Source organism: Oncorhynchus keta, chromosome 17 (genome assembly GCF_023373465.1).
Source record: "Oncorhynchus keta strain PuntledgeMale-10-30-2019 chromosome 17, Oket_V2, whole genome shotgun sequence".
Lineage (NCBI taxonomy): Eukaryota > Metazoa > Chordata > Actinopteri > Salmoniformes > Salmonidae > Oncorhynchus > Oncorhynchus keta.
This window is the reverse complement of record NC_068437.1, coordinates 57,328,104-57,340,603: the sequence shown is the minus strand read 5'-3', so window position 1 is coordinate 57,340,603 and position 12,500 is coordinate 57,328,104. Positions and strand designations below refer to the sequence as shown.

The 12,500-nt window shown below is 44.0% G+C and overlaps 1 protein-coding gene across 1 annotated transcript in view; it reads right to left on the bottom strand.

Moving 5' to 3' along the window:
• Positions 1-8,804, bottom strand: part of LOC118379895 (DNA-binding protein RFX5-like) — a 13,269-nt gene extending 4,465 nt beyond the window's left edge. The window contains exons 1-3 of the mRNA XM_052467037.1: positions 8,339-8,804; positions 6,625-6,658; positions 1,580-1,665 (exon numbers count right to left, since the gene is read on the bottom strand). Coding sequence (XP_052322997.1) covers positions 1,580-1,665; positions 6,625-6,658; positions 8,339-8,472 — 254 coding nt within the window. The 5' untranslated portion in view covers positions 8,473-8,804. The remainder of the gene's footprint in view (positions 1-1,579; positions 1,666-6,624; positions 6,659-8,338) is intronic.
• Between the last annotated feature and the right edge of the window lie 3,696 nt (positions 8,805-12,500).

The window sequence follows — 12,500 nt, the reverse complement described above, 5'->3', positions numbered from 1 at the left end:
GACCCTACCGTACCCTAGTTAACGATGAGACAACAGACCCTACCGTACCCTAGTTAACGATGAGACAACAGACCCTACCGTACCCTAGTTAACGATGAGACAACAGACCCTACCGTACCCTAGTTATTGATGAGACAACAGACCCTACCAACAGACCCTAGTTATTGATGAGACAACAGACCCTACCGTACCCTAGTTAACGATGAGACAACAGACCCTACCGTACCCTAGTTATTGATGAGACAACAGACCCTACCGTACCCTAGTTAACGATGAGACAACAGACCCTACCGTACCCTAGTTAACGATGAGACAACAGACCCTACCGTACCCTAGTTAACGATGAGACAACAGACCCTACCGTACCCTAGTTAACGATGAGACAACAGACCCTACCGTACCCTAGTTAACGATGAGACAACAGACCCTACCGTACCCTAGTTAACGATGAGACAACAGACCCTACCGTACCCTAGTTAACGATGAGACAACAGACCCTACCGTACCCTAGTTAACGATGAGACAACAGACCCTACCGTACCCTAGTTATTGATGAGACAACAGACCCTACCGTACCCTAGTTATTGATGAGACAACAGACCCTACCGTACCCTAGTTAACGATGAGACAACAGACCCTACCGTACCCTAGTTATTGATGAGACAACAGACCCTACCGTACCCTAGTTATTGATGAGACAACAGACCCTACCGTACCCTAGTTATTGATGAGACAACAGACCCTACCGTACCCTAGTTAACGATGAGACAACAGACCCTACCGTGCCCTAGTTAACGATGAGACAACAGACCCTACCGTACCCTAGTTATTGATGAGACAACAGACCCTACCGTACCCTAGTTATTGATGAGACAACAGACCCTACCGTACCCTAGTTATTGATGAGACAACAGACCCTACCGTACCCTAGTTAACGATGAGACAACAGACCCTACCGTACCCTAGTTATTGATGAGACAACAGACCCTACCGTACCCTAGTTATTGATGAGACAACAGACCCTACCGTACCCTAGTTATTGATGAGACAACAGACCCTACTGTACCCTAGTTATTGATGAGACAACAGACCCTACCGTACTCTAGTTATTGATGAGACAACAGACCCTACCGTACCCTAGTTATTGATGAGACAACAGACCCTACCGTACCCTAGTTATTGATGAGACAACAGACCCTACTGTACCCTAGTTATTGATGAGACAACAGACCCTACCGTACCCTAGTTAACGATGAGACAACAGACCCTACCGTACCCTAGTTAACGATGAGACAACAGACCCTACCGTACCCTAGTTAACGATGAGACAACAGACCCTACCGTACCCTAGTTATTGATGAGACAACAGACCCAGCTTCAATGTTAAATGGTCCTGTATGGCTCAGTTGTTAGAGCAAGGCCCTTACAATGCCTGGACTGCGGGTTTGATTCCAGGTGGCCACCCATTCAAAACATTTAGTCTCCTTTGGATAAAAGCATCTGCAACATGACATATATATATATATATATATATTATTATTATTAATAAATGAGAGAAAAAGGAAAAACAAGAAGTTACCTTTTATCATCGCCATTGCTGGGACCAGAAGGCAACTTCAAGTAGAGGTAGAGTTTTTCGATGTCTGTAAACTTCTCAACATCTTGCTGTAAAATGAGAGGTAAGTAGAGAAAAGGGAAACAAAACATTTAGTACTTACATACTATATTGCCATGGGAACCAACCTGCTTCACTGTTGCCAGTTACTTACTACCTCCTTTAGTGGAATGTACTGCTTGTAGTTTCAGGTAACTGCCAAAATAAAGGAAACTCCAACATTAGAGTGTCTTTATAGGGTGTTGGGGGGCCACTACGAGCCGCCAGAACAGATTCAATGCTCGTTGACATGGATTCCACAAGTGTCTGGAACTCTATTGGAGGGATGAGACACCATTCTTCCAAGAGAAATTGCATAATTTGGTGATTTGTTGATGGTGGTGGAAAACGCCGTCTCAGGCACCGCTGCAGTATCTCGGCAGGTAGCCTAGTGGTTAGAGCGTTGGCCCAGTAACCAAAAGGTTGCTAGATCGAATCTGTTGTTGGGGGCATTGTCATCCGACAGGGCCATAACCACGGTAGACAAAATAATCGACCTCCCAGCTATTTTTATACATGACCCGAAGCATGATGGGATGTTAATTGTTCAATTAACTCGGGAACCACACCTGTGTGGAAGCACCTGCTTTCTATATACTTTGTGAGTGTTGCCATTATTTTGGCAGTTACCTGTCAGTCTTTCTAGATAAGACTAAAATGTAATGTAAATACTACACATGTTGCTGGCTCACTGACAACACGTCTTAGATTTCTACTACACATGTTGCTGGCTCACTGACAACACGTCTTAGATTTCTACTACACATGTTGCTGGCTCACTGACAACACGTCTTAGATTCCTACTACACATGTTGCTGGCTCACTGACAACACGTCTTAGATTCCAACTACACATGTTGCTGGCTCACTGACAACACGTCTTAGATTCCTACTACACATGTTGCTGGCTCACTGACAACACGTCTTAGATTCCTACTACACATGTTGCTGGCTCACTGACAACACGTCTTAGATTCCAACTACACATGTTGCTGGCTCACTGACCACACGTCTTAGATTCCTACTACACATGTTGCTGGCTCACTGACCACACGTCTTAGATTCCTACTACACATGTTGCTGGCTCACTGACCACACGTCTTAGATTTCTACTACACATGTTGCTGGCTCACTGACAACACGTCTTAGATTTCTACTACACATGTTGCTGGCTCACTGACAACACGTCTTAGATTCCTACTACACAACAGACGACACCCCGCCTCCTTTTCAATTGGTTTCTAAAGTTTTCATGAATATCACCACTTCCTTCTCTATTTGCCTCTTTGTTGTTTAGGGAAGCGATACTTATGAATGAGATGAGAGTTGTCAGCCGATCAGCTGAGAATAAAATAGCAATTTACTGGATTTCACCACCGCCCGCTTGTTAGCCGTCGCCCTCTTGTTAGCCGTCGCCCGCTTGTTAGCCGTTGTTAGCCGTCTACCGCTTGTTAGCCGTCGCCCTCTTGTTAGCCGCTGCCCTCTTGTTAGCCGCCGCCCTCTTGTTAGCCATCGCCCGCTTGTTAGCCGTTGTTAGCCGTCGCCCGCTTGTTAGCCGTCGCCTGCTTGTTAGACGTTGTTAGCCGCTGCCCTCTTGTTAGCCGCCGCCCTCTTGTTAGCCATCGCCCGCTTGTTAGCCGTTGTTAGTCGTCTCCCGCTTGTTAGCCGTCACCCGCTTGTTAGCCGTCGCCCTCTTGTTAGCCGTCGCCCGCTTGTTAGCCGTCGCCCGCTTGTTAGCCGTCGCCCGCTTGTTAGCCGTCTCCTGCTTTATTGAGCCGTCGCCCTCTTGTTAGCCGTCTCCCGCTTGTTAGCCGTCGCCCGCTTGTTAGCCGACGCCCGCTTGTTATAGCCGTCTCCCGCTTGTTAGCCGTCGCCCTCTTGTTAGCCGTCTCCCGCTTGTTAGCCGTCGCCCTTTTGTTAGCCGTCTACCGCTTGTTAGCCGTCGCCCGCTTGTTAGCCATCACCCGCTTGTTAGCCGTTGTTAGCCGTCGCCCGCTTGTTAGCCGTTGTTAGCCACCCTCCTGCTGGTTAGCCGTCGCCTGCTTGTTAGCCGTCGCCCTTTTGTTAGCCGTCTCCCGCTTGTTTGCCATCGCCCGCTTGTTAGCCATCACCCGCTTGTTAGCCGTTGTTAGCCGTCGCCCGCTTGTTAGCCGTTGTTAGCCACCCTCCTGCTGGTTAGCCGTCGCCTGCTTGTTAGCCGTCTCCCGCTTGTTAGCCGTCTCCCGCTTGTTAGCCAATTAACTGCCGCCTGCTTGTTAGCCGTCGCCTGCTTGTTAGCCGTCGCCTGCTTGTTAGCCATCACCCGCTTGTTAGCCGTTGTTAGCCGTCGCCCGCTTGTTAGCCGTTGTTAGCCACCCTCCTGCTGGTTAGCTGACGCCTGCTTGTTAGCCGTCTCCCGCTTGTTAGCCGGCCCTCTTGTTAGCCGTCGCCCGCTTGTTAGCCGTTGCCCACTTGTTAGCCGTCGCCTGCTTGTTAGCCATCACCCGCTTGTTAGCCGTTGTTAGCTGTCGCCCGCTTGTTAGCCGTTGTTAGCCACCCTCCTGCTGGTGAGACAACAGCCGTCGCCTGCTTGTTAGCCGTCTCCCGCTTGTTAGCCGCCGCCCGCTTGTTAGCCGTTGTTAGCTGCCCACCTGCTTGTTAGCCGTCTCCCGCTTGTTAGCCGCCGCCCGCTTGTTAGCCGTTGTTAGCTGCCCGCCTACTTGTTAGCCGTCGCCTGCTTGTTAGCCGTCTCCTGCTTGTTATCCGTTGCCTGCTTGTTAGCCGTCGCCTGCTTGTTAGCCGTCTCCCGTTTGTTAGCCGTCGCCCTCTTGTTAGCCGTCGCCCGCTTGTTAGCCGTTGTTAGCCGTCTACCGCTTGTTAGCCGTCGCCCGCTTGTTAGCCGTCGCCCGCTTGTTAGCCGTCGACCGCTTGTTAGCCGTCGCCCGCTTGTTAGCCGTCGCCCGCTTGTTAGCCGTCGCCCGCTTGTTAGCCGTCGCCCTCTTGTTAGCCGTCTACCGCTTGTTAGCAGTCGCCCGCTTGTTAGCCGTCGCCCGCTTGTTAGCCGTCTCCCGCTTGTTAGCCGTCGCCCTCTTGTTAGCCGTCTCCCGCTTGTTAGCCGTCGCCCTCTTGTTAGCCGTCGCCCGCTTGTTAGCCGTCGCCCGCTTGTTAGCCATCACCCGCTTGTTAGCCGTTGTTAGCCGTCGCCCGCTTGTTAGCCGTTGTTAGCCACCCTCCTGCTGGTTAGCCGTCGCCTGCTTGTTAGCCGTCGCCCTTTTGTTAGCCGTCTCCCGCTTGTTAGCCGTCGCCCGCTTGTTAGCCATCACCCGCTTGTTAGCCGTTGTTAGCCGTCGCCCGCTTGTTAGCCGTTGTTAGCCACCCTCCTGCTGGTTAGCCGTCGCCTGCTTGTTAGCCGTCTCCCGCTTGTTAGCCGTCTCCCGCTTGTTAGCCGCCGCCTGCTTGTTAGCCGTCGCCTGCTTGTTAGCCGTCGCCTGCTTGTTAGCCATCACCCGCTTGTTAGCCGTTGTTAGCCGTCGCCCGCTTGTTAGCCGTTGTTAGCCACCCTCCTGCTGGTTAGCCGTCGCCTGCTTGTTAGCCGTCTCCCGCTTGTTAGCCGCCGCCCTCTTGTTAGCCGTCGCCCGCTTGTTAGCCGTCGCCCGCTTGTTAGCCGTCGCCTGCTTGTTAGCCATCACCCGCTTGTTAGCCGTTGTTAGCCGTCGCCCGCTTGTTAGCCGTTGTTAGCCACCCTCCTGCTGGTTAGCCGTCGCCTGCTTGTTAGCCGTCTCCCGCTTGTTAGCCGCCGCCCGCTTGTTAGCCGTTGTTAGCTGCCCACCTGCTTGTTAGCCGTCTCCCGCTTGTTAGCCGCCGCCCGCTTGTTAGCCGTTGTTAGCTGCCCGCCTGCTTGTTAGCCGTCGCCTGCTTGTTAGCCGTCTCCTGCTTGTTATCCGTTGCCTGCTTGTTAGCCGTCGCCCTCTTGTTAGCCGTCGCCCGCTTGTTAGCCGTCGCCCGCTTATTAGCCGTCGCCCACTTGTTAGCCGTCATCCGCCACTGTCTTTTCTAACAATTTAGGCTAGTCTATAGTCTTTCATTCTATTATGATTGACACAAGGAGGTCATAAATATTAAACGGGTCATCAGTAAGGCTTATTATTACCAGGATTGTGTTCATTAAGCACCCAAATGGACCGACATTGTAAGGACCTACCTGGACTTGTCCGATAAGAATCTAATGTTTTTTACATTTCGTTGAAACACCACTTTGCTTTGGTTGTGCCCTGATGAACACGACCCAGGTTAAGACTTTGTGTCTGATGATGGATGACACAGAGTAACATGATCAAGCCAACACCAGACCAGACAGAGACATGACAGAATCTTAGCACAGCCACTCATTACTCTGAGACACGGGGTGACAGGTTGAACAGACCAGACAGTGAGACTCTCTGTCACGCTCTCTAAGTTGACACAGACAAGCTACTGTAGATATAATAATAATAATAATAATAATAATAATAATAATAATAATAACACATTCAGTGATCCCTTCAGAGTTGGGGTCAATTCCATTTTTCAATTACAGTGAATCCAGAAAGTAAACCAAATTCAAATTCTAATACCAAAATGTCTTCATTGAAAAGCATTAAAAAGAATTTGAAATTTCAGTGTCCTTCCTGAATTGGAATTTAAATGGAATTTACACCAAACTTCGATAGCTTTATCAGCCTTATGACATTATGAAGGCTCATAACTACATGCAGGTATAACCTATATTATACCGACATCGTTTAAATCAAGTGTTACTGAAACACAGTTGTACTAGCAATTTCTGGTATTTCTATGCCATATTCTTCAAAAACCCACAAGGAAATCTAAAGTATCACTAGTTTGGTGCATTCCGGTAGATGTGCACCTTTAAACTAGTCTAAAGTCTTGTTTTTTTCACTCTGCATCTAAGACATAAGCTGATATCTATCTATGGCAATCACAACTACTCACCAATATGTTGTCCACTTTTGACTGGACAGACTTGCTACAATGAGAGAGAGAAAAAAAATAGAGAGAGAGAGAGAGAGAGAGAGAAGAGAGGGGGGATAGAGAGAGGGGGGAATAGAGAGAGAGAAGGGGGGGATAGGGGGAATAGAGGGGGAATAGAGAGAGAGAGAGAATGGGGAGAGAGGGGGAATCGAGAGAGAGAGAGAGGAGGAGAAAGGGAGAGAGACAGTGGAAAGGGCAGTAGCATAACACACATGTTCTCAGGTCAATTCCACACAACAGCATGTTGCGTTTACATCATAGCAATAGAATCTAGAAAGGGCCCCCGAGGCCCTATGGCCTACCTACACCCTATTCACGTGTAATAGGATATGATAGGATAAGATTTGATAGGATATAATGTGATAGGATATGATAGCATATGATGTGATAGAATATGATGTGATAGAATATGACAAGATATGATAGGATATGATAGAATATGATAGAATATGATAGAATATGATATGATAGAATATGATATGATAGAATATGATAGGATATGATAGAATATGATAGGATATGATAGAATATGATATGAATATGATAGAATATGATAGGATATGATAGAATATGATATGATATGATAGAATATGATATGATATGATAGAATATGATATGGTATGATATGATAGGATATGATAGAATATTATGTGATAGGATATGATATGATAGAATATGATATGGTATGATATGATAGGATATGATAGGATATGATAGAATATGATATGATAGAATATGATATGGTATGATATGATAGGATATGATAGAATATGATATGGTATGATATGATAGGATATGATAGAATATGATATGACTGGATGTCAATATGATAGGATATGATAGAATAAATGAAATGTAATAGGATATGATAGGATATGATAGAATACGATATGATATGATGTGATATAATAGAATATGATGTGATATGATGGGATATGATAGGATAGAATATGATAGGATATGATAGAATATGATAAGATATGATAGAACTAAGCAAAGTGGTGTATATCCCACCTAGCCACGATAGTTGTATTATTATATAGGACAGGTCTCATCAACAAGAATACGGAACAAGTCCATGCTGTGCCCAAACACTGGATTCAATGGCATTATGGGTAATTTATGTCATGGACATATAGCTGGCTAATCATACTGTAGGTTTATGACTATCATTAGGCCTCCCTTGGCTATGCATGCATACATGTAGCTAGCTAGCTATTACACACACATGACATTATCAATGTTAGCTAGCTAGTTGTCATGTTGTAGCTAGCAAGCTACAGAGTGTGTGTGTGTGTACAGACAGCTATTTCACTGTCTGGAAAATTGGCTAGCTATCTAGGCTAACTAGCAGCAATCATTTCACAACCAGCCCCACAGCCCTAGCAAGGAGAGATGACCAATATTAGCTAGTTAGCTAGCTAACAAACTAAACGCAATTAATATTCTACCACTAGCTAGTTAAAAACACATCATTTTAGTTAGCTATTAGCTAGCTACATATTGATTAGCTAACGAATCCAATATCTAAATGAGAGCGAGCTCCTGATCTGTCATCATGTTGTACCTGTGCAGCACTGTGGCTAATTTATAAGCGAGTGAAGTGTGTATAGTGTGTGTGTGTGTGTGTGTGTGTGTGTGCATTGGTCTTAGAATGCATTGCTACATGTCTTACCAAATTGAATTCTTAATTTTGTACTGCAACGCATTAGCCTCAGGGCCCTGGAGTTCTGGTACTAGTGTTGGAAAAGAGCCCAATACCGAGTTGAGCTTCAGCTGACCATGTTGTCGTTCATCTTCATCGGCCATCACGACGATATTCTCATTGAGGGGAGGTGGTTTGGTCGGGGGGAGTTTAACAAGTAGGCCTGATTCTTTCTATATGCCTTGATATAGCGCTGCATCCCTGGCTGTGTGGCTGTGCATGACGCCGGAGCGGAGTACCCACCGTTTGATGATGAGGAGCGTATAATCTCTGAATAACCATCCACCCCTTTAGCTAGGAGAACCTACTGGATCGACGATAGACCATGTCGGTTATAAGGCTATGATTTGACAGCACTTGAAATGTAGAAAAGAAAAGAAAACAGCATGCGGGAATAAATAAACAAAAAGTGATTATTTGCAGAGAGAAGCTGACCACCGCCTGCAGCAGGCTCCGGCTCCAGAGGCGCATGCGCGGTAACTAATGGAATGAAATGAAGCTGACAATATAATTCCGCCCAGATACTGCATCAATATTTCGTTTATTAAATTGATAATAACAGTATAGTAACTGTATAATGACCGTTGTAGTAATAACATTATTATAGCAGTATAACGTTATAATAAGAGTATTTGAATAAAGTCTTTACCAGTGGTGGAAAAAGTACCCCATTTTCATTCTTGGACCGATTTTCAAGTTCTCTATTTTAAAAATGTAGTTAATTTAATCTGATTGTCATAAGATTGCGTGACTTTGGATCCACACAGGGCATCTGAACACACAACATACATTTGGATGATTTTCATTACATTTTGGGTGTTTTATTCGACTTTTGTTCACCTGTGATGTTCCCTTGACCAGTGATAAGAAGTGAATGGGTGAGACTGCAATTAGTGTCTACAATTGAGGTCAGGCGCATTCATCAGATGGACACACTTCCTCTCCCAGACCCCCACGTGTGTGTGTGTGTGTGTGTGTGTGTGTGTGTGTGTGTGTGTGTGTGTGTGTGTGTGTGTGTGTGTGTGTGTGTGTGTGTGTGTGTGTGTGTGTGTGTCCCCAATATAATATTTTCCCCACGGGAAACACACCTGTTGGCATTCTCACAAACAATCGCAACATTGTTTCAATAATATATAGACATTTTCTCGCAGCTCTGGTATATATAAAGCTTTTTTGAGGCTTTGCTCACAATTCATTCTGGGGCAGCACAAAGACCAAACGATATACTGTATCCGAGGCTCCTGATGAGGTAGCCTAGTGAGGCGCCAGGTAGCCTAGTGGTTATAGCGTTGGGCCAGTACCCGGAAAGGTTTCTAGATCGAATCCCCGAGCTGACAAGGTAAAAATCTGTCTTTCTACCCCTGAACAAGGCCGTCATTGAAAATAATAATTTGTTCTTAACTAACTTGCCTAGTTAAATAAAGGTTAAATTAAAACATATATATATTTGATCATGACACTGGTGAGGAGGAGTTAAACAAAGTAGACTGATAAATAGCACAATATTTTTCATCTGAGTACTTGTTATAGTCAAAAACGAGTTGTAATGAGCTCAGGTCAATGAGGCCTACAGGTCATAAATAGCAAATAGAAGTTCAAAACTTGTAATGTTCACAAGAACTTAAATTGCTAAAACGATGTAACACAACATTAGATAATAATATACATTTACATTTACATTTAAGTCATTTAGCAGACGCTCTTATCCAGAGCGACTTACAAATTGGTGCATTCACCTTATGACAATATATGTATTATTATGGATTTATAATCAGCTATAATGGGGCGGTCATTTTGGACCTGAAACACAGAATTAATTAACATGAAATGAACACAACAGGAGGGTTAATAGAAAATGACTCAAGTAAAAGAAAGAGAGTCACCCAGGACAATCATACTTGAGTAAAAGTTTTTTAAAGTATTTGGTTTCAAATATACTTAAGTATCAACAGTAAAAGTATAAATCATTTCAAATTCCTTATGTTAAGCAAAACAAGACTGCACCATTTTCTTGTTTTTATTTATTTAAGAACTTAGTTCACAAGCAAAGCATTTGTGTTTAGTGAGTCAGCCAGATCAGATGCAGTAGGGATGACCAGGGATTTTATTTTTTAAGCGCGTGAATTTGACTATTTTCCTGTCCCGTGAAGTATTCAAAATGTAACTAGTGCTTTTTTGGTGAAAAGGAAAATGCATCGAGTAGAAAGTACATTATTTTCTTTAGGAATGTAGTAGAGTAAAAGTTGTCAAAAATATAAATAGTAAAGTAAAGTACAAATACCCCAAAACACTACTTAAGTAGTACTTTAAAGTAATTTTTCTTTACACCACTGGTCTTTACTCAACCCAAGCTAAAGTGCAATCAACAATTATTTTCCGCTAGTTCTTGAATGTTTTGCGAACAGAATTAGGACTACCGTAATGTTACGGGAATTATATTGTTATCGATTCAATTCAGTACACGTGACGGCTACCGAAAAAATATATATACGTTTTATTCACACTGAACTTGAAGTATTACTAACTTTACCGTCAATAAATGTAGCTTGGCAGGCTGAGCTAATTACATATTTTACTTGTCCAATATTGCCATCTTCTTGTCAACTTTGGTGTTGCAGTTTTTTCCTTTATTGTCATTATTACAGTAGGCCAGTAGGGGGCACTTTTCCCTCAAATTAGACCCTAGTGTCCTAAGGGCTGTGATTGGAGACATTGACGTTGCTCTGTGTAGGATGGCTCTGTGGTCACGTAACTCTTGTTTCAAGAGTAGGGGTGTTAACCCGGTGTATTGATAACATGTATAATGGTTTAATGACGCCGTTATAAACATTTCTCAACTGACCCTCATACAACCATGACCACCTAAAACCTAATCTTCCAATTGGCTCATACATCGCCTCTCATCTCCCCTATCGTGTAAATTATAATATCCTGTGTTTTCAATCAACCGTTGGTAGAATAAGGTTTATTTATATAACATTTTCCAAAATGTTGTTTTCTTGTTGTTTTCTCACTCTCTTTCTGATTCCCTGTTCCTTCATGGGAATTCTTCTCTATGCATTGACTTCCCAGTCAATCTCCTGTCACTTCTCATCTGAGTCCAGCAGAGAGGAGAGAATGTCATCTGACCGTTTGTTTGTCCATTTTGTCCTTTAGGTAACGGATGTGAAACGCTCGTTTAGTTAGCGGTGGTGCAAGGGCCGCGGCTTTTGTGGAGCGATGGGTAACGATGCTTCGTGGGTGACTGTTGTTGATGTGTGCAGAGGGTCCCTGGTTCGCGCCCGGGTCTGGGCGAGGGGACGGTCTAAAGTTATACTGTTACATTTAGGTTATTTTGGTTATTTCATTTGTAACGTTCCAGAATCATCTTCCTCAGGGCAATCTGCATGTTTCCATTCATGCACAGCACCTCTGACAATCCCATGACATGCATCCTATCATTGAAAGACCAATAAACTATTTATGAATAGTGTACATAGATAAGTATTTACAACCTGTATAATGGTTTATAACACCATTATATAAACTTTTATAAGCACTTACCAATGGCTTATCAATTAACATGTTTTTATTTATTTAACCAATCACTTGTTGTCTTTCTGTTTATTGATTATCTTATTCATTAACTATAAAGAGTTTTGAGCATGCGAAACAAACCAATCAATAGTGTGACTGGGTTGTCGTCCAAAATGGCACCCTACATTGTGTTCCCTATGTAGCGCACTACTTTTGACCAGGCCACATAGGGAATAGGGTTCCATTTGGAACATATACCCATTGTAACCCTGGTAACCAGTAAACGAACCAAAAATCAAAATCAAACTTTATTTGTCACATGAGCCCGAATACAACAAGTGTAGACTTGACCGTGAATTATTATTATTATTATTATTATTATTATTATTATTATTATTATTATTTTACACGCCGTAAAACCAACAGTGCAGTTCAAGAAAGAGTTGAGAAAATATTTACTAAATAAAACCAGGTCAAAGTGTTGCCTCGGATATGGTACTCGCGCTAATGAGACGCAACATGGCTGGCTGAGCCACCCCTGAACGGTAGTTCACACAAAGCAACCTAATCAAAATCATTTTTGGGGGTCTCTTTTGAAGTCTGATAAAAGCATAGT